Below are 22,571 nucleotides of genomic sequence, written 5' to 3'. Positions count from 1 at the left end.
TGACAACAGAACAGCAGGCGAGTGGTGAGAAAACAGCACTGGGTGGCAGACAGCGCAGACAGGCTGTTTAACAGAGGGAGGGAAGGTGCTTCAGAGAACAGTTTGGACAAACTGCTCTCTGAAGTGCTCCCCGCTCTTTTAAAAGGGTTGGGAGTTGGGGTAGGTTTGGGCAAACTGTGAAGCAATAGGTGAAGGGGTGGGTGAGGTGTAAAGGGAAAAGGGGTTGACCAGGAATGGCGCCTCCACCCAAAACAGCCGAAGAACAAGTTACTCTAGATGGCGAAGTTCGTGTCTGTAAGAAGCAAAAGCTGCCTGTTGAAGTCCGCTCTTGGGAACTGTTATCTCCTCATCAAGGGCTGCAGACAGCTCCAAGAGGTTAACTCTCTCCTCCATGTTGAAATCCAGGCTCTGTTAAAACACACAGAGAGCTTCTCAAAATCAAGGGAAATGTAAGTCAAGAGGTTCTAAAACTACTGCTATCAATATTTATTCAACGCCAGTGTGCTAGGCTCTGTATACAGAACAGCCAGAGCAATTGAAAGAAGGGGGCTTTAAAAAGGTCGATAGCAGGAGGTGCAGAAAGTGTGAGGCTATGGTGTTCCAAAAAAGGCTTGGCAGAAGTGGGATTTAAAGGGGGGCTGCCTTAATAGAGAGGGCAAGGCTGTTTCAGAAGAGATAGCCAAAATGGTGTCCTCCAGATGTCTTGAACTACAATTCCCATCATCCCTGTCTGTTGACCATGCTAGCTAGGGGCTGATGGGATTTGTAGTTGAAAATATTTTGAAGGCACCATGTTGGCTATCCTTTCATCTAAGCCAGTGTTTCCCAAATTTGGGTCTCCAGATGTTTTTGGACTAGAACTTCCATCATCCCTGACCACTGGTCTTGATAGCTAGGGATAGTGGGAGTTCAAAAACCGCTGGAGACCCAAGTTTGGGAAACACCGATTTAAGCCATCAGAAGAACCTTGGGCAGAAGGAAGAGAAAAAGGGTCAACAACAGATGGGTTCATGCAGCGTGGAGCAAAGAAAACAAGAAGGGGAAGAATTTCAATTCCCAGGGTTCTTTGTAGGGTACCACTGTTGTACTACTTTCTGAGTAGCTTAAAATGTGTCACACGGATGCTAATTAATATGAAGGCGCTACAATTCATCATTGGGATCTTTAGTGGGAAAGAGGGATGCGGGGGTGGGGGCGAGAGAGAAGGGGGGAAATGCTTTTTCTTGGGATGAAAGGAAAACCAAAGCCTTCGTAATCTGTAAGGAGCAGCTAGAAACCTTAAGGATCTCCTTGCAGTTTTCAACCCCTTCCTGGGCCCAGATGGAGACAACTTGCTCAGGTCTTGCAAAGCCACTGCCGTCATCGATGCTGGAGAAAAGATTCAAGGCCACGGAGCCAGATAAGAAGGATGGAGTTGTGCTTCTGTGCACACCGTCTTTGAAAATCTGGAGGCGGATTGGGGAGGGAAGCGATGGAGGGAGGAAAAGAAGGAAAAGTCTGTTTAGACAAACAGTGTAGCAATCAAGTGAGACCAATGAAGAACATCCTTATGCATCTATAAATAAAGGAAGTTGGTTGTTCGCAGCTACCAGGGTTTGCATTTTAATATCAGTTGTGATCGTATGTAAAAACAAATGCCTTCAAAAAGCTTGTCCAAAGGTGAGCTGTAAAAGCAGCACTGTAAGGAGGAGGCACTGTAAAAGCTTGCCTAAGTTTAAATCAGTTCTCTAATCCTCCACCTAAACAGAATTAGCTTGTTTCAAGCTGGGAAAACCAGAAGGATTACCTAGTAGCCAGATGCATGCAGCCCATCTGAACTCTGTAAACAGTACTCTATTTATTTATTTATTTTGACCCACCATTGGAAAGCTGCTTATTCTCCAGTGTGAATTATTACTCTGGGTTACATCCGCATGGGTACTTAGGATTTTCAGCACCAACTGCTTTAACTAGGGTGTGTTCATAGCTCCTACTGGATGGGATTACTCTACATCTGAGCTTTATCTCGGGTAAGCAACTCTCTCATTAAACAGGCACTAGGCCATATTGCAGGGACGCGGGTGGCGCTGTGGGTTAAACCACAGAGCCTAGGGCTTGCCGATCAGAAGGTTGGCGGTTCGAATCCCGGCAACAGGGTGAGCTCCCGTTGCTCGGTCCCTGCTCCTGCCAAACCTAGCAGTTCGAAAGCACGTCAAAGTGTAAGTAGATAAATAGGAACCGCTCCGGTGGGAAGGTAAACGGCGTTTCCGTGTGCTGCTCTGGTTCGCCAGAAGCAGCTTAGTCATGCTGGCCACATGACCCGGAAGCTGTACGCCGGCTCCCTCAGCCAATAAAGCGAGATGAGCGCCGCAACCCCAGAGTCGGCCACGACTAGACCTAATTGTGATGGGATGGTGAGCTGCTTGTGCGTAAAATCCTGATCCCTCAGAGTTTGGCTAAGTTCCCAAACCTCTGTCTGTGATGGAGCTCCTTAAGCATGGCTCCATCAATCGCTCGTTGAATCGGACAGTGGGCGTTTACGGAACTTCTTCCAGCATAAAAGCTCCTTGACGGAAACGCGTCTTCTGGACTCTCGGCGTGACAGTTTCCGCCGAGGAGTGGGTGTGCCTACGGGAGGTCCTGAAACCTCTCCACTGTTCCCGCTTGAAGTATCTCTGAGCTCTCCCTCCGACTCACTTTCCCTTGTAACTCCACTTCTCCCCCTGCTGGTCCCCTCCTCCGCTGAGTGGTCTCTCTCACCCTCCATGAGCCCTTTCACCTCCTTCGTCTCAGATGACAGTTCCCTGACATCCACCTCCCCTCTAGGGCCCCCTTCACCCCCTTCCCTCCCCTCCTCTGCGGGAGGCGAGGGAGCAAAACCCCTGAAGGAACCTCCCTCATCTTCCGAAGTTTCGAACACTTCCCTCCACCTTTTGCTGTTCCCGGTTTCCAAGTACTCCTCCTCCTCGGAGTCTGTACCCTCTTCCAACTCCGATTCCCTGAATCCCTCCAGTTCCTCCTCATCGTCGGTGGTGCCAAAGTACTCCCTCCGGAACCTCGCTACTGGTTGAGGTTTCCTGGGGAACCTTTGGTGGAACGTTTCGATCAAGACCTCGTCATGGACCTCCTCTGCCTTCACCCAGGTGTTTTCCGACTCCGGTTCCCCTTCCCACGCGACCAAATACTCCACCTGATTACCCTTCCACCTGGAGTCGATGATTTCCGCCACATAGTTGCGGCTTTCCCTTTCTTCTATGGCTGGCCCCCGTGTGGACACCCCTTCACCTTCCCCCCTGTATGGTGACAGTAATGACCTGTGGAATACTGGGTGCAGTTTCATGTGATTCGGTAACCGGAGTCTGAAAGCCACTGGGTTGACCTGTTGGATGACCTCAAATGGTCCCAATCTTTTGGGTCTCAATTTCTTGCAACTACCCTTGAACGGCAACCCTTGGGTTGATAGCCAGACCCGACTCCCCACCCTAATTGTTTCACCTTCCCTTCTGCTCTTGTCTGCCTGCCTCTTATATTCTTCTTTGGCCCTTTCTAAGTTGTGTTGGAGTTGACGATGGATCGCTTCCATTTCTTCTACAAAAAGTTCAGCGGCCGGAACACTCCATCTCTCTCCTCCTTCCCCTGGAAACGCCCTGGGGTGGCACCCATAATTAGCCAAAAAGGGGCTCATCCCGGTGGACACATTCTCTGCATTATTGTAAGCAAATTCCGCTAGTGCCAACTTTTCGACCCAATCGTTTTCTCTGTCATTGACATAACACCTCAGGTATTGTTGAAGGATACCGTTTGCCCTCTCCGCCTGCCCATTGGTCTCAGGGTGCCTGGCAGTCGAAAAGTTGACCTCTACGTGCAACAAGCTCATAAGCTTCCTCCAGAATCTGGACGTGAACTGTTTCCCTCTGTCGGAAACCAGCCTCAAGGGGGCGCCATGCAGCCTAAAAATATGTTCTACAAACAATTTTGCTGTCTCTTCCGCCGTGACTGCATGTGAGCAAGCTACAAAGTGACCCATCTTAGTTAACTGGTCTACTACGACTAGTATGGCGGTTTTCCCCTGGGATTTGGGCAGATCAGTCATAAAATCTATCGACACCGCCTCCCACGGTCGTTCTGGTGTGGGTAACGGTTCTAAATACCCCGCTGGTGCCCGCCTTTCTCCTTTGGCTCTCTGGCATTGGTCACACCTTCTCACATACTCCCGTACATCCTCCCTCACCTTGGGCCACCAAAACTCCCTGGTCACCAACCACATGGTCTTGTGTTGCCCAAAATGCCCCGCTGTGGGATTGTCGTGCAGCTGTTTGAGTACTCTCCCCCTCAATTCCCCTTCGGGTATATATAGCGCCCCTTTGTAATACAATGCCCCGTTTCTTTCTTCAAAACCTCCGGGGTCTTCTCCCTCTCCCCTTAAACCTCTGAGCTTATCCTGGGCGTACTCATCATTTACCGTTCCCTCTACCAGTTCTCTTTGCCCCACCCAGGCCGCACCACACACCCAGTGGTCCTCTGGGATAATATGTCTCTCTTCTGGCGCTCCCTCCCCCTCCAAATATTCAGGTTTGCGAGAGAGAGCGTCCGCTCTGATGTTTTCTGGACCTGGCACATAGCAGATTTCAAAATGGAATTTGGAGAACTCCTGGGCCCATCTCACTTGTCGTTGGTTGAGCACTCGTGCCGTTCTCCAATACTCCAAATTCTTGTGGTCCGTACATACTTGTACCTTATGCTGTGCACCAATTAGTAAGTGCCTCCATCTCCGGAACGCTTCGTGAATGGCGAGTAGTTCTCGGTCATATACCGTGTAGTTCCTCTCGGATTTGTTCAGCTTACGCGAAAAGAAGGCACACGGTCTCCATTCCGACTTATTGCTCCCTGGCTGAAGCAGCACCGCCCCCACCGCGCGGTCTGAGGCATCAGTTTCCACTCTCATGGGTTTTTGTAAATCCACATGCAGGAGCTGTTCTTCCGAAGCGAATGCCTTTTTCAATTCCTCAAAAGCGTGCTCCGCCTCCGCCGTCCAAACGAATTTCTTCTTGCTGCTCAGACAGTCCGTGATGGGAGCCGTTAAGTGGGCAAAGTTCTTGATGAATTTACGGTAAAAGTTCCCAAACCCTAAGAACCTTTGCACATCTTTTTTCGTTTTCGGTGTCTTCCATTCCAGCACCGCCTGTACCTTGCCTGGATCCATGGCTAATCCCTTGTCTGATAGGCGGTACCCCAGGAATTCCACCTCCTTGGCGTGGAACTGACACTTCTCCAATTTCACCCACAACTGGTTTGCTTGCAGCTGGCTCAGCACTTCCCTGACATCCTTTACATGCTGCTCCTCATTCTCTGAATATATCAGCACGTCATCGAGAAAGGCCACGCAATTCTTGTAGAGCAAAGGTCCCAGTACATGGTTCATGAGCGATTGAAAACAGGCGGAGCCTGCTTGTAATCCAAAGGGCATAACGAGATATTCGAAAGCCCCTAGGGGGGTGAACATCGTTGTCTTCCATTCATCCCCCTTCTTTATTCGTATCAGGTTGTACGCTCCTCTCAGGTCCAGTTTCGTGAATATCTTTCCCTTCCTCACCCTGGTCAAAATGTCATCAATCCTGGGCATGGGGAAAGTCACTGGTTCTGACACGGCATTTAGCCGCCGGTAGTCCACGATCAATCTCGGTTTATCCGTGTTTTTTTTGTCCACAAAAAACACTGGGCTGCCCCCCACCGCTCTGGACTCTCTGATGAAACCTCTCTTCAGGTTTTTGTCAATAAACTCCCTCAACTCCTGCATTTCCCTGTCTGACATGGCGTACAGCTTGCCCACGGGGAGCTGGGCCCCAGGGACCAGGTTAATTTGGCAGTCAAAGTCTCTATGCGGTGGTAGTTTATCTGCTTCCCTTTCGCTGAAGACCTTGCTCAGGTCAGCGTATTGTTTGGGCACCTTCCCTTTGTCCGCCACTTCCATCCCTGCTAGGGAGGCTTTTGCCCCTTCTGGCACCTTTCCCTCTTTGCAGTGTTCCAGGCAATGTGCTGACCCAAAGGAGACCACTCTCTGATGCCAGCCCACTAGCGGGTCATGCAACGCTAGCCAGCTCATTCCCAAAATGACTGGCGCCCCTCCCAGGGTGGCTACATTGAACGCTATCCTTTCAGTGTGCCTTGCCACCCTCATAACCATTGGGACGGTCTGTAGGCTAACTTCTCCCCCCAACAGCTCCCTCCCATCGATCGTGGTGACCTGCAGGGGGTTGCTTAAAGGGAGTGTCTGTATCTGGTGTTCAGCTGCAAACTCCTTGCTCATAAAATTACAGGAGCTGCCTGAGTCCAACAGCGCCTTGGTCTTTAGTGGGTATCCGTTTGCCAGCTCTAGCAGCACCTCTATTACTAGAGCTGGTCTTGGAGGTTCCGGAGTGGGCACTTTTACTGCTCCTTGGCCTGTCTGCAGTGCCCTGACAGCGGCAGACAGGCGTTGGCTTTTACTGGCTCCTGGACTTCCTCCTCCTTCCCCCCAACAGCTCCCGCCATCCCTTGCCATTCCTTTCTTTGTGGGCAGACTCTGGCAAAGTGACCTGGCTGCTGGCAGAGGTAACATTTCTTGGCGCTCTTTCCCTCCTTCTTCCTCCCTTCACTGGGATTTGAAACTGCGCGCGCGCGCGCTGTTCCAACTTCCATCGGCTCTCCGGGCGGGAAACTGGGTTCTGGAATCTCTGGAATGCGGAAATCCCTCCAACGCTCTCCTTTCCCCTCCCGCTTCTCCAAGGCTCTTGCCTCCTGGCGCGCTCCAATGGTCAGCGCTGATTTGGTCAGCTGGTCCATAGACTCCGCCCTGGGCGCCCGGGAAAGTTCGTCTTTCACCGCCGAAGAAAGCCCCTCTTCAAAGAGCATTTGAATGGGTTCCGCCGATAGGTCCCACCCCAATTTATGTATCAACATTGTAAATTCAGTCCAGTACTCACGAACCGATCGGCTCCCCTGTTTGCAAGCCATCAATTGTCTGCGCACCAGTCCCTGTTCAATCTCGCTGGAAAACATCAAATCCATGGCGCGAAAAAACTTCCTCGCGTCCTTCAGCATGTCACTATTCCCTGCCATCAGGGGCCGGACCCAGTCTCTCGCCCCCCCTTCGAGATGGCCAATCACAAACGCCACTCGCGATGCCTCATCGGGAAAGTCGTTAAACTGCAGTTCGAGAGCATACTGCATCTCTGTCCTAAAGGCTTGGTAGTTCCTGGGGTCCCCCCCAAACTTCTGCACCATTCCTGGCATCTTTCTTGCTAGTGTAGCGCCTTTTGCCTTTTCTGCATCCTGCGCCCTCCTTTCTTCTAGCCTCGCCGTTTGCATTGCTAGCTGGAGTTCCAAAACTCTGTACCTTTCTTCCAGAGTTGGACCTTCTCCAGCTCCTGCTGCTCCTCCGGCTCCAGCTGGGTTGCTCATGATGCCTCTCTGCACAAGCTGCTTTCAGGGACTGTCCGATTGCTGTGATGGGATGGTGAGCTGCTTGTGCGTAAAATCCTGATCCCTCAGAGTTTGGCTAAGTTCCCAAACCTCTGTCTGTGATGGAGCTCCTTAAGCATGGCTCCATCAATCGCTCGTTGAATCGGACAGTGGGCGTTTACGGAACTTCTTCCAGCATAAAAGCTCCTTGACGGAAACGCGTCTTCTGGACTCTCGGCGTGACAGTTTCCGCCGAGGAGTGGGTGTGCCTACGGGAGGTCCTGAAACCTCTCCACTGTTCCCGCTTGAAGTATCTCTGAGCTCTCCCTCCGACTCACTTTCCCTTGTAACTCCACTTCTCCCCCTGCTGGTCCCCTCCTCCGCTGAGTGGTCTCTCTCACCCTCCATGAGCCCTTTCACCTCCTTCGTCTCAGATGACAGTTCCCTGACACTAATGGTCAGGGGTCCCTTTACCCTTTACCTTTAAGGCTAGAAAAGGCAACTCGGAGATCCCACACAACACTCCAATACTTCAGACTGAATTAATAAGATGAAGTCTGCTAAATTCTGCCTTTGCTTTGCTTTCCAGGGATCATAAAAAGTAGAGTAAATGAAAACAGCCCTTGGCATCTGAATCTTTCAGGTCACCTTTTACATTTGAAGGTCAGTTCAAGACATTCTAGCCTAGTTCTCATATGCAGCAGTAAACCACGGTTGCCCATTATGTGCATGGGGATGAGGAAATGGGAAACTTCCATTTCTGGTTTGCAACTAACCATGGTCACTCACAACATTTGAACGTTGGAAACTGTTGTTTATTTAAACCACTGCCAGTGATAACAATTCAGGAGGCAGCAATGGTTTCAGAATGTGGCTTGCTTTAGAAAGCCACATTTCCCCAAATTTGGAGGTCACTGAGAACTTTGAAACAGAAAGCAGGTGGTTCCAGTCTTCTCCCCTAGCATGCGAAAAAGCATGTTGCAGCTTAGTCACATAGCATGAAAACATGGCTTCTCATGTGTCATAACACAGCTCTGCGTGAAAAGGCAACTGCCGGAGGTCCTCTGAATGGTTTCAGATTTTGAGCCTTAAAACTATGTTTCTGAAGGAAGTCACTCTCTCAGAAATTATGCTTTGACAGTTACCTGGTGGGATGGTGATCTCTGACATCTTGGTTTGAGAGGTGTGGAAGAAATAGGGCAAAGAATGGGGCTGTGGTTGAACAGGCCAAGCTGGAATTCCTTTAAGCTTACTCTGCCATCTCCATCACTATCCAACTGGTTAAACAAATCTTCAAGATCCTGAATAAAACATTTTTTAAAAGTCATCTATCACAAAGTATCAGACATTATATTTAGAAAAAAAATTACCTGAGGAATTGGACCATTTTATGCTGTCCAAAAAGTGGTATTTTATAACAATTTTAACTAACAAATGCTCTTGGAAGCACAACAGTTTCCCCTAAAACAGTCATTTTACTGCGGGGTCATTAAGAGGAATAAATTGCCTTTTGGAAGGTGAACCTACTACCAGGGAGAAACACACAACACAAATACTCCAAATAATGCCCCCCACATCAAAATACATTGATTTGTTCCAACAGTACCAATAGGCAGCCTACCACAGCAGCTCACCAGGTTGTGACCAAAATTTAATAAAGTCTACCCAACCTTAAAGACTTGGAGAAGGGACATTATTGTTAGTGCTTTCAAGTTCTTTGCAGTTAGTGGGCAACTGCAGCAGCACTATTGCCCTGGCATCTCTTCTGCTTCTTTGAGGACTGCAACAAAAAGCTGCAGCACCACCTTGGTGGTCTTTCTGGCCAGAAAAAAGGAGTGTGGTACTACAACATCTACAAAAAAGTAACATGGAGAAATGCCAGTATGATACAGTAGTTAATAGTGTCGGACTAGGACTGAGAAGACCCACTTAGTTAAGCAGCTCTGGGAATAATATATCATCTATATCTATATCTATATCTATATCTATATCTATATCTATATCTATATCTATTACTCACCCATCTGGCTTGGTTTCTCCAGCCACTCTGGGTGGCTCCTAGCAGAATACAGTGGTACCTCGGGTTACATACGCTTCAGGTTACAGACTCCACTAACCCAGAAATAATACCTCGGGTTAAGAACTTTGTTTCAGGATGAGAACAGAGGCCCCATCAGCTAAAGTGGTGCTTCAGGCTAAGAACAGTTTCAGGTTAAGAACGGACCTCTGGAACGAATTAAGTACGTAACCAGAGGTACCACTGTATTGAAAACACGATCAAACATTAAAAACTGCTCTAAACAGGGCTGCCCTCAGATGTCATCTAAAAGTCAGATAGTTTATTTCCTTGACATCTGAAGGGAAATTGTTCCACAGGGAGGGTGCCACTATCGAGAAGGCCCTCTACATGGTCAGAGGTGTTGGGGGCGGGGGAAGGTGGGCCAGTCACTCTCTCTCAGCTTAACCTACTTCACTGGGATGTTGTGTGGATTGAATCAGGGTTGGGGGAGAACAATGTACCCCACCCAGAAGAAAAGCAGGCCATAAATGCAATAAATAAGGATTGGCAGGAACAAGCTCTCAGATTTATTTGCAAGGCTGATCTACCATACAGGGCTGTTGTAAATATTGCCCTAAACGACACTGGGGAATTGCCTTCAATACTTGGCCAAACGATTTCCAACAGCTGAATTTACCCCACCTCTTTTTCCATCTCTTTGAGTCCAATGTTCTTACAAACGGCAGCCAGCTCTTGTTTGTTAAGGTGCCCGTTCTTTCCAACGCCAAGATCTTCCCAGATGTCCCGAACCTGATTCTCAGTCATGCCAAAACACGAGGGGGAGACCTTTCTGGGGCTATCATAGAGGTCATCATGCCAGGTACACCTTCGCCCTGTAAATATAAAGAAATTCCACTAAGCAAGAAGAACGGCATTTTACCTTTAATTTATTCTGGCAGTCATAGCAAAGACTGCTCTTTCCACAAGCCTTCAACCATTTAACAGAGAATCCCACTCTCCTCTTTAGACTTAATTTTTCAAAATTGCTTCCTCCAATATTTGCCCTGAGTACATGAGCCCCATGTGAAAGCTGCAAGACTCCAATGCTCTGCAAACCTTCAAGTACAAAATATACCACTGATTTTGCATTGTTTACAACGTAAGTAGGGTTTCCACTGCAGATGGAAGTATATAACACAATGAAATAAAATGGGATTTCCCTAGGAATGCATGAAAACATTCTCAGAAGAATATTGACCTGTCTGCTTCATCAGTCTCCCTTATCCTCTAACTGCATCTTTCCAAACAACGTAAGCATGGCATAGTGGTCAGAGGGTTGGGCTGGGACCTGTTAGAGCAGGGTTCGAATCCCTATTTAGCCGCAGAGTTTACTGGGTGGCTTTGGGCCAGTCATTGCCACTCACAGGGTTGTTGTGAGGATAAAACTGGGAAGGAGGAGAACCATGTACAGTGGTATCTCGGGTAACATATGCTTCAGGTTACATATGCTTCAGGCTACAGACTCCGCTAACCCAGAAATAGTGCTTCAGGTTAAGAACTTTGCTTCAGGATGAGAACAGAAATCGTGCTCCGGCGGTCTGGCGGCAGCAGGAGGCCCCATTAGGTAAAGTGGTACCTCAGGTTAAGAACAGTTAAGACCTCCGGAACAAATTAAGTACTTAACCTGAGGTACCACTGTACTGCTCGTTGGAGTAAAGGTGGGATTTAAATAAAAGAGCAATAGTTTTCAATGCTAAACGTTAGCCCCATAATAAATCTGAGGGAAGAAAAGTTTAGGGCGATTGTTTTAACAACTACTGAAAAAAGAATACTGATGTGCTGAAGTTATCAAGTTGTCTTTTAGCAAGTTGGACCACTGGTCCACTTCACCCAGTACTGAACTGGGAGAAGGACTTTGCATGCAGAAGGTCCTGGGTTCCATTCCAGCATCTCCAAGTAGGACTAGAAATAATCTCCTTCCTCAAACCCCAGAGAGCCGCCTGCCAGTGTAGACAATACTGAGCTAAGATGGACCAAAGGTCTGACTTGGGATAAAGCGGCTTCTTATGCCTACTCTGACAGGCCGTGGTTCTCCAAGGTCTCAGAAAAAGGTTGTTTTCCATCACTTGCTTCCTGTTACATTTAACTGGAAATATCAGGGACCTTCTACCTCTAAAAAATGGATTTTGTTACTGAACTATCACCCTGTCCTTAAAGTCACTGATTGAAATCAGATGACCAGAGAGTTAAAGAAGGAAAGTTTCCATCCTCAGTATTGCTTTTTCTCCTTTCCTTCTTTCAAAAGAAGAGAACCCGTTCTAATTTTTTTAAACATGCATTTTGAGTTTAGGTTTCTCCTACCTTGACCCTCAAACATCTCATGCTGTTGTTCTTTTGTGCTTTCGGCCTCTTCGTCTGATTTAAGGCTCTGAAAATAAGAGAAGGATTCACTGTTTCATGCAAGCTAAAGAGCCGAGCTTTTTTTTTTTAAGGATTATCATGAGTCTTGTGGAGGTGTCCTGGAGGGGATGGTCAGATCCTGAGGAAGAATGGGAGGAGCTCAGGGAGGTGACCATAACGACCCTGGGGAGGATCCGAATAAAGCAGGTGGAATCAGGATCCCAAGAAGTATCTGCACCCGGGGAGGAGATCAGTCGTCTGAAGAATGGACAGCTAGATCCAGGAGAGGGTCAAAGCAGATTGGCAGAGGGGTGTTCTGCTCCTGCAATACTGCATACACCTAGTCAGACACCTCCTGCTAAGTGACTTCTCCTGCCAGAAAGGGGCTCCCTCCAGAGAGACAGGCAACTGAGAGCATGCTGGATGCTGAGCTGGCCCCAACCCACTTGTCTCTGAGATGCACTGGTTCTCTCCAGCCTTATTCTAAGTAACTTCAGCTTCCTGGATGCTGGCTTTGGATACAGAAACTGTGGGAATGTTCAGAGTGGCAGGAGAGGATATATTGTTTATTAATATCCTTCCTAACTTTCATTAGCAAGTTCCTTTCCTTAGCAGAGTGCATTCCCCTTTACACAGCAGAAAACACAGTTGCAAACTCATGTGAGTTTCTTAAGACAATACGCAATTCAATCTGGCTTGTCCAGACTGAAATGTGTTCTAATATTTTCCTAGTAAGACCCCTTGAATCCCTCCTAAAAGAATAAAGACACCACAGTCTTACAATAAGGCAGAGCACAGTGTGATCCCTGAAGGCAGGCTTACAAGCATATACAAACAGGTTTACCCCATATGTGGGTTGACCTAGTGACTGCAGTTAGCATCCAGGAAGTTCGCCGGATGAAAGGAAGATGGAAAAGAGGGAGAGTGGAAGCATGCCTTGGCCTTTTACCAGGTCTGGAAAGGTCATGCCCACCCACTAGCCACATGTAAGGAAGGATGCTCTAGGCCAGGAGGAACAGGAAGTTTTTGACTGGCTGGACCAAACATTCCCCTGCACGTCCACTCTAGCAAAACAAGGAATGTTGTATTTGACTGCTCCCAGTGGATTACATCCCACAGAAGCATGCAAACACCTCCTCTGCAATGACACGTTCACTGCCTTGATATCTGAGCCTAATATTTGTTACTGAATGCTGGGCAGGCTTTGGAAACTTCTGAACTTCTGGGTAAGCATGAACTATGAAAGAAGCCTCATGTTTACAAGGCTGCTTCTTCTAAAGTAACATACAGTAAAACTCAAGAGACTCGACCTCACCTCCACACTCTCCAAAGATGCCGAACGTCTCAGCTGACTTTTCCCATTTGCCTTTGCTTGCTGCTCCTGTAAATACTTGGGAGTTTCCAGATTTGCGCCCTGCAGTTCCGGCCTCGTCCGGCGGCCGTACCACTTGGCCCCATGGATGTATTTAGGCTCCACTTCATCCGGAACAGCTAAGAGTTGGAAATACAATTGTAGATCAGGATCACCAATCTGATTGCAGCTCTGCTCTACAGCATACTTAAGCTTAGTGGTCAATAGCGCACTGTAAACAGAAAAACATGAAAGCAGTAAATCCAAAACAAGTAATCTTTTAGCACCCCCACTCTTCACCCACCTGGTTCCAGGTAACTGCTCTCATCATCTGAAAGACCAAGACTGATGCTTGAGGACAATATGGTCACAAAGCCTTCCTTAAACTCTTCAAAGTTAACCTAGGAGTGGACGGACAGGACATTGTTAAGTCAGGTGTATACCAGGAATGAAGCTCAGTTCTTGTTTCTGCGTTATGCTGAGTCAGACCATTGGTCCACATAGTTTGATATTGTCTACACTGGCAGGCAGCGGCTCCCCAGGGTGCCATGCAGGGGACACTCCCAGCACTACCTCAAGATGTCAGGGATTGGACCTGGCATCTTCTGTCTGCTAAGCAGATGCCCGACCACCAAGCCATGGCTCTTCACTTTTGCCAACCCAGCTTGAGAAGATCTGGTGGTAAACAGGGCAGCACTGATTCCCAGCAGAATCTTGTTCTCGTTCAGTTACTCCAGAACCTAAGCCTGGAGAACGTTGCTAATGTTTGATGAGGTCTCAAAGACCAAATTTAATTCACCTGACAGGAACTAAACTGATATTCATCAGGTTTGGGGAATGAGCAATGCACCCATGCATTTTGCATCACTGCCCTGGCACTCTGGTTTTAAAGAGAGGCACCAGAATGAATGCAATACATCAGATGCTAGCTGTCTAAAAGGAGACTGCCGATTGCTAAGCTCTTACAGACTCCAGGGCACTGTAGCTTGGGCACCAATGTGGCAAGCCAAAGTGTTTATTTGGTCTGGCTTTTGATTCACCAAGGTGTTTTAAGATGCCCCCTGAACAATAAGTACACAAGTGTAATTTCAAAGGGTAATTCTCCTTTGAAAATGAGTGTAGTTAACGGGATCAAATGAGAATGTTGACGAGTTTCAGCAGTTATGGTAGGGGTGCAAATGTGTGTGTGTGTGTGTGTGTGTGTGTATTTCATAAAAAGATAGCAAGGCGGAGTACAACATATAAGGATAAAATCAACAAAATATACATAAAACCACCCTTAAATGTTTACTATACTCAGCTATCGTCCCATAAACAAATCTTTAAAAAAATGCTCTATAGATCTGGGGTTGAGATTTCAACTTTTCACACCAGAAATATACATGCATTCAATTAACAAACATTCCGAGATACTAGAATTTCCATGTTCTTTCTATTAACCGTTTTGACTATTGCAATCAGTCACCCTTATCTTTCTTATTCTTTACAGTAAGGAAGAGAAGTCACTGTATTTTTGCACTTGAGAGACTGAGAATATTTGATTGGCAGAAACCTTTGCAGGATTATTTGTAAGAATGGGAACAATACCCTCAGTCAGTTCAAAAGTGCAGCTTTTGTTAACACAGAACTCGCTTCCAGCTTCTTGCAAGTTCCATTAATCCAGGTCCCAATTTAGAAAAGACAGGCAACAATTTATAACTCTCTGCTGAAAACCCAGCAAGGATGCCCATGAATTCTCTTACATAGGAAATTAGTTTGAACTTTAGAAAGCTAGTCACATAAAACAAAAGAACAAACAGAGCTTTGCTTCTACACCAAAAGATTTGGGCTACGTAACTGGCTTGGAGAACTGAGAATAAATACAGCAGTGAGCTGCAGTCAAACCATTTCTCCTCTTCTCCAGTAATACAAGGGGAGGAGACTGGAAGGTGCTACTTAACAGCACACCAGAATTTGCCTTTGTGTCCAAATGCAATAAACTATGGATTGTTGATAAACTAAGATCCTAAGCCATTCTGGATTGGGAATGAGCAGCAGTGAGCCAGGACATTTGGAGATCCTGGGTTGTATGTAAGTTATATTTTGACCAAACCAAGGTTTAGTGTACTTGGACACCAAGAAGTGGAAGCTTCTGATCTACACACACACACACACACACACACACACACACACACACACAAAACATGCTTTGGAAGATTGTCTGAATGCAACCAACAGCTACCAGGTAACATTTTCTGTTGAAGACGAAGACTATTCCATACTTCTGTAGGATAGTTCTGTATTCTCTTGGTTGCATTCAGACAATCATGTGACGGTCACCTCCAGGCTTGATTATTGTAACTTGCTCTACGCGGGACTGCCCCTGAAGCTGACCCAGAAACTCCAGCAGGTGTAGAATGCCGTGGCGAGGCTCCTTATGGGGTCCTTGCCATGGGATCACATTCATCCAGGGCTTTACCAGCTGCACTGGCTCCTGGTGGAGTACAGGGTCAGGTTTAAGGTGCTGGTTTTGACCTTTAAAACCCTATGTGGCCTAGGACCCTCATACCTATGGGACTGCCTCTCCTGGTATACCCTGCAGAGGACCTTAAGGTCCATAAATAACAACCCGAGCCTCAAGGAGGTTAGATTGGTCTCAGCTAGGACCAGGGCCTTTTCAGCACTGGCCCTGACTTGGTGGGACACTCTGTCACAAGAGACCAGGGGCCTGCGGGATTTGACATCTTTTTGCAGTGCCTGCAAGACGGAGCTGTTCCGCCTGGCATTCAGCTTAGACTCACTCTGACCCCTTATATGGGATTTGGTATATAAATTTTCCCTTGGCTTTTTTGCTGGCCCATGTAGGACCAGCATGGATAGCTGGCTCGGGTGAATATCTGATGTTTCCTCCCTTCATGATCTTGATTTATGGGCTACTACTAAAATGAGGTTGCATTTTAAGCTGTGTTTTAATTAACTGTTTCCCCCCCCCCATTACGTTTTATTGTAATTTATATTTGGTGTTAGCTGCCCTGAGCCCGGCCCTGGCCAGGGAGGGCGGGGTATAAATAAAAATTTACTATTATTATTATTAATCTTCCAAAGCATGTTGATTTTTGGTGGAAATAAGAAGCTTCTGTGACCATCTAGGTCAGTCCCTTGTAGGCACCTACAAAATACTGTCCTTATAAGGTGCTAGTTGTTGCAGAACCAAACAGCATGAATCCACCACCACCATTTTGAGACACTGCTTTCTGGGACTTGGAAAAGAAAGCTCTGAAGGGATGACTGGTCAGTAGGCAACAGGGATGTGAACTCTTCACATTAGGATCCCCCTAATCACATCCTAGGCTTTGCAAGCAGGAGAGAAGAACAAGTCATGCCCAAAATGGGACAGTTAAAAATGACACCAGAGGGAAGTTTAGGCCACACGCCATAATGTCCACCGGAAAATGAGTGGGACAGTGGAAAAGCGCAGGGATGGCATCCTATCTCACTTCAACACAGACATGTCGAGTGGTGCAATTTGGGCGGGGGGGGGGGGAATATGCCCCTAGGCTTGCCTTTAGGAGGCACCAATGGGATTTAAAAGTGTTCAGGGCCAGACAGGAAGGATGAAGAGTGGCCAGCTGAGAATTCCATGCACGGATGGGAACAACTGGTGGGGAAGGGCCGGGAGACAAGATTGCCATTTTAAACCATTATGAGAGAAGTGCTCCTTCAAAACAGTCAGGCACAGAGGCCTTGGGCCTACTTACCCTGGCAAAGAGATTATTTCCCAAGAGGGTCTCCAGGAGTAGGGGTAGCTGCCTCTCCAGGTGTAACTTGCAGCATAGCTCAGTCAGCTCTTCCTTGTCCAAATACCCGGTGCCTGTGGCATCGCAGCTGTTGAACACGTCCTTCAGCTGGGACACATATTTGTTCTCTTCCTCACCCATCCCATAGTATAAGACTCAGCCTAAAACAAGTCAGTTGGAAAAGGGAGGAAGGCAAGAGAAGTGGAAATATGAGAGAACATTCCCAGTAAGCACTGATATCAAACATTCAACCACCATTCTTTTCTCCTTTTGCATTTTGTAGAACTAGGACTTTTCTTCTCTCTCTCTTTCTCTCTTTCCCCCTTTTAAGCACCTAAATTTAAAATATGGTATTTGAGCAGGTGCTCTGGCATGCTCTGGTCCATGGGGTCACAAAGAGTCGGACACGACTAAACAACAACAACAAAATTAGAGCAGGTTAAGGGTGTTCTCAAATGTGCTTGGGCTACAGTTCTCATTATCCCTGATCACTGGCTGCGCTGCCTGGCACTGATGACAAGGATCAATGCTGGTTAAGAAGAAGAAGAGGAGTTTGGATTTGATATCCAGCTTTATCACTAGCCGAAGGAGTCTCAAAGCAGCTAACATTCTCCTTTCCCTTCCTCCCCCACAACAAACACTCTATGAGGTGAGTGAGGCTGAGAGACTTCAGAGAAGTGTGACTGGCCCAAGGTCACCCAGCAGCTGCATGTGGAGGAGCGGGGAAGCGAACCCGGTTCACCAGATTACGAGTCCACTGCTCTTAACCACTACACCACACTGGCTGGGTTAACAGCCCACCACAGTGGTAAAAAGCACCAATGAAGAAATTCCAGGTTCAAAGCTGAACACAATGGGAGCTCACTCGAATTGCCCAACCTAGCACCCTTCTGATGTTGTCAGAAATTTTTGCTTCAATAGTCAAGAAGCTTTGATCCTTGGCTTCAGGGAGCCTCTATCCCAAGGATGGGGAACACATGGCCATCCATATATTGTTCCCAATAGCACCAGCCAGGATAGCCAATTATGGGAACCTTAGTCCTGCAACATCTGGAAGGCACTAGGTTTGGTGAGGCTGGTCCACACTGATTGGCAGCGGCCCTTAGGGATTCAGCCGGTCAAGCCCTACTGAAGATCTGGGGACTGACCCTGGAGAGCTTCTGCAATCAAAGGATGTACTCTACCACTGAGGTACAGTCCATCCCCAAACTCATTCAGTTGTGCAGACTGGCTAGCACTATCAGTTTTCCAACACCAAATCCATGTTGGAACCATAACCATAACCGCCTAAAGCAGATTAGCCACCACAATTTTCTATCCAAAGCTCCTTTCTCCGCCCAATTCCAGCACTAACTCCAGAAAGCAGAAACACATACAGAGTAGTTACGCCCCAACTGTGTTGTGGGGCTGTGTTTATAAAAAAAAGTTTTGAGTATCCCATGATGCAGGTTTTCCTTCTATTCTTCTGCCATTCACTTCTGCCTTCCTGTATATTTGATGGTTTCTTTGTTCAGTGCATGATGGTCGGATGCATAAAACTCCAACCATAAAGAATCTGTAGTTTTTAACTGGAGGAAAGTTTGCAGTGGATTTGACGTGACAATTCTAACTTCTCACAATGCACTTCTCTACCCAGTGAGCACCGCACTGTTGGGGTATTTTCAGTCAACAGTTTCCCATGAAGTACCTCTTGTCCATCTGGTGGGAAACGGAAAGGGAGGCTTTGGGCAGGCTGCGGTAGCAGAGGAGAGGCTGCAGGCTGGATCTGTCCTATAGTTCCCCACCCTTGCTAGGGGAATCTCAGGAGGAAGAACCCAATCTCCTTAAAGAATGTAAGACTGTAAGCAGAGTCTCCTGGATCAGGCCAGTGGCCCATCTAAGTCCAGCATCCTGTTCTCACAGTGGCCACTCACATGTCTGTGGTAAACCCACAAGCAGGATTCGATTGGAAGAGCACTACCCCCTCCTGATGTATTGCCACCTCAAAACATGGAGGGCAGAACACAGCCCTCTAGTAGCCTTCAAAGGCCTTCTTCCTACATGAACTCCTTCCAAATTTCCTTTCACTGGAGGGAGGCGGGGAGAAAATATTGTGTTTCTAAACCTCTTTTAAAAAGCCCTAACAGTCAGCTCAGGTTAAATTTATTGCACAGACCTAAAAACCAAAGGGAAAATTTGTGTTGTAACTCGCAGCCCATGTACCAGAGAACACCCCCCAGGGGAGACTTGACCGTAACATTTTAAGGGTCAGTCAGCATTATACTGTAGATGTAATACATCAAACAGCTGGAGAGAGATGGCTGGAGAGAGTGGTTTCTACATCAAGAGAAACAGCAGAATGGCCTGAAATTAATACAACGGGGCGAAGATTCAATCATTTATGTAAACAAACCCAGCTTCCTACCACATACCTCTTTCTGAGTGTCCAGAGGAGCTGGCCTCTCACCCACTGCTCTGAGCAACACCCACGCCAGGGCACTTTGCTGATCTGTGAGATTTGTGTTGTTTTAGGCGCTCAGTTCCTTGAGCATCACGGCATGGCACAAATCATTACGTAAGAGTGGAATGTCGACAGCTTGTAGATAGAAAGAGAGCGAGGGGGTATAAAAGCCTGGGGTTTGCCTCAATGTTGTATCCTTTTGAAACAAACTAATTGACCATGGTGGTTGTTGTTGTTTAAGAAGTACAGCATGCCATGCATCCATTTCTATCCAACAAGGTAGCTTTGGAGGAGAGGGGGAGCTAGTGAGAAAATGGAAACTAGACAGCCTCCTTTTCCTCAATCACCAAACTCCTTGAAGACAGATTTTCATTTGGCACAGCCAAGAATTTCCGTTCTGGAAGCATTCTTGGCTACACCAACAGCTGGAACTAAGAGGAATTAAGTCTGTCTTTAAGCCAAGCCAAACTGCATTTTTGGGCACAAAGATGCTTATCAGACAATCCTTACCGTCTCATGGCCAAACCAGCCAGACGTAAGAACGTGGACCACTTCTCCATCCAGTTTTGCCCCCAGTCTCCTGCTGCTGATTCCACCCCACCCACGCCCCGAAGAACTGGGCAAAAAACAAACCTGTTTCAAAATTCATGTAGGAAGAACTGACCAAGCTCTAAGCAGTGGGCAAGTTTTTTTCCATCCCTTTGAATAGCAGGCTCTTGTCATATTTTCAGGGGGAATTCCGCCATGGAGATCATGGCTGCTCCCTCAGCTACATTCTCCTAAATTTTAATCTGCATTTACTTTTCTGAGATTCAAACAAAATAAGAATAATGATAGAACTTCTATAGCAGCCAGAGAAGCAGAAGCTTCCCCAAAAGAATCTCATTTTGCAAGGGCATGCCCAGCTCTAGGTCCCATTTGAAGGCAACTGTGGGATGGATGGACCACTGACCTCACCAAGTACAGTTGGCTTTGCATTCTTAATTCTACTGTTGCATAATGCTGACATTGATTTCATCGAGAGTTCCAGTAGTGGCTCAGGCAGTAGTATCTGGACCAGGAGATGTCTCCTGAAGTTCATTCTCCACATTAGCGACCAAGAGGAATGTCTTGGGTGTGCCATGCCAGTTATACTGAGTTTTAACGTAGGGCCTGTATTTAGCACAACACAACTATTTATAATGGAAACTTCTGCAGCACCAACTGCTTCAGTGTCCTGCACCAGTCAAGCACGCAGCCACCTGCTCTTGTGAGACCCCACTGTTGCGGGAGCGTAATTGAGCTGGAGGCAAAGAGCAAATAATGGAGGATTCTGGATAAAAAAAAAACCCTATCAACAGGATAAGCAGAAAAACAGCATCTGCATACGAGTTTCATTTATATGCAAGCGCTAATGTTAATTTCACAAATTGAATATGCAGGTGGAAAAAACGAATTAAGTAGCGGCGGGGTTAGCAAATGTAATTCTGGTGCATGGTAATGAGCTTATAGAATGACCTCAGCAACTCCCAAGGGCTCATGGTTTAAATTTCAGTTTAAAATCAGGCAGCTAGGAACTTCTAAGCATCTGCCTGGAAAATAATATGGAGAATCTTCCTGCCCTCTCTTCTCAGCTGCAAGCAAAACTAAAATCGTAACAAACTCCAGTAACTAAGTGCGGCACACTTCATCCAAGAAACATCTCCATGTCTGTTCTGAAGGCTGGGAAGATGCATTATCAAGACTTTTAAGTTCTAAACAAAAATCTCTCCAAGTTTTGGATGAATTTTTAACATATCTTCTGAAGCAGTACCCATGGACAACCTGCCTACAAAGACATCCCCAAAATCTGGCCACAAAGCAGGTGCAAGGGGATGCTCACACTCCAGAAAAAGCAATGCAGCCATGACCACACACACTAAGATACCTTTTTGCTGCTTGTGCTACCTGCCTCAAACCCTCAGTCTGTTAGGGACTTCCCCTGCACGTGAAGACAGGTTCCCATGGATTGAGCGGACGAGATAGCAGGTCCAATGGTCAAGAAGATGGTTTCTGCATGTGCTGTAGAGGGAAGTGAGGGGCAGATGGGGCTCATCAACCTTGGAAGCTAGCCTATCTAGGAGAAGGAAACTATGACCCTAAACCTCCATTGCCTTGCAGGTTATCTTCGGGAGAAGAAAAGAGTAAGGAGTAAACCCTACTCCAGAGTGGAGTCCCTAAGATAGTTGGATGGTGCCTTGTACGCCTCTTTCCAGCAACCCCTGCAGCCAAACTGGTGCTAAACCTTGCTCTGCTTTCCTTTGGCCCACATCAGTGAGGCTGAGAGTGGGGTCTTGTCGTCTGGGCATCCCCGGACCGCCTTACACACTGCCCAAGCTTTCGTCCCGGGGAAGTCACTTTGGTGCTGCTAACCCAGCAGTTTGACTTTCCCTCCTGAGGGACACTTCATTGTCTCTCAAGACAGATGGATGCCAACAACAGGCTACCTGTACTTGCACATGATTATTAAACTAAAGGCAAGGGGGGAAAGCTTCTTTGCAGATGCATCCGATTGGTCTTAGTTGAATGGGATCTTGTTTATGCCAGCAAGACTGACACACACCATAACAATTGAGGGTAGGCACTGAGACAACACACAACCTTCTGCAAAGCAAAACAAAGCACAAGAGCCACTTCAATAATATTACCTGAACACCATGGTGTCCCAATAGAAGTGGACATTGCAAGAGGCAGTGGAGTTTCTCATGGATGGTGCAATATGCATGTCAAACAAAAGATTGAAAGTGTTCCACATTGCTCTTTAAATAGAAAGTATAATGTATGTCATAGGTGCAAGCTATGAATGTAAAACATAGAGGAACCCTGGGACCAAAGCCATTCTAGTAGCCAGGGCTTTAAGAAAGCACCTGGTACTGATTTACCTGGGGTTAGAGGAAGGCAGACAGACTGGCTTTCACAACAGAAAGCCCTTTAAGTAGATACTAAGGTTATCTTCTCTTCTCGAGTTTTACCCTAAGTTGCCCAGATCAACTTTTCCTGTTATTTGCCACCCGTCTTTCCGGTCTTATGTAAGCTCCTTGTTATCCCACAATCCATTAGGCTTCTACCAATCCCACCCTAGCTATCCTCTTATCTTCCACTCTTGTCTCCTACTGTATTAAACATATGCTCTGCATCTTGCTATTGTAACCTGCTATTTATTGTTTA

General features: G+C 47.1%; 1 protein-coding gene across 4 annotated transcripts in view; it reads right to left on the bottom strand.

The window, feature by feature from the left end:
- Positions 1–22,571, bottom strand: part of NINL (ninein like) — a 52,884-nt gene that overhangs the window by 22,196 nt on the left and 8,117 nt on the right. For 2 of the 4 annotated variants that reach the window (XR_014545801.1, XM_083604908.1), the window contains exons 2-9: positions 16,907–17,106; positions 13,474–13,570; positions 13,134–13,309; positions 11,780–11,846; positions 10,121–10,311; positions 8,565–8,720; positions 1,278–1,445; positions 272–408 (exon numbers count right to left, since the gene is read on the bottom strand). Coding sequence is in view for 3 of the 4 variants with exons in the window: in XM_083604908.1 (XP_083461034.1) it covers positions 272–408; positions 1,278–1,445; positions 8,565–8,720; positions 10,121–10,311; positions 11,780–11,846; positions 13,134–13,309; positions 13,474–13,570; positions 16,907–17,086 (1,172 nt within the window). In the remaining variant the exon portion in view is untranslated. Of the gene's footprint in view, positions 1–271; positions 409–1,277; positions 1,446–8,564; positions 8,721–10,120; positions 10,312–11,779; positions 11,847–13,133; positions 13,310–13,473; positions 13,571–16,906; positions 17,116–20,018; positions 20,039–22,571 lie in introns of those variants that run through there. The other 2 variants (XM_083604910.1, XM_083604909.1) reach the window with 2 other exon arrangements.

The sequence above is a fragment of the Podarcis filfolensis genome, assembly GCF_964270895.1.
Source record: "Podarcis filfolensis genome assembly, chromosome: 3".
Lineage (NCBI taxonomy): Eukaryota > Metazoa > Chordata > Lepidosauria > Squamata > Lacertidae > Podarcis > Podarcis filfolensis.
Note: the sequence above shows the minus strand (reverse complement) of the source record. Positions and strands in the feature narration are given on the sequence as shown.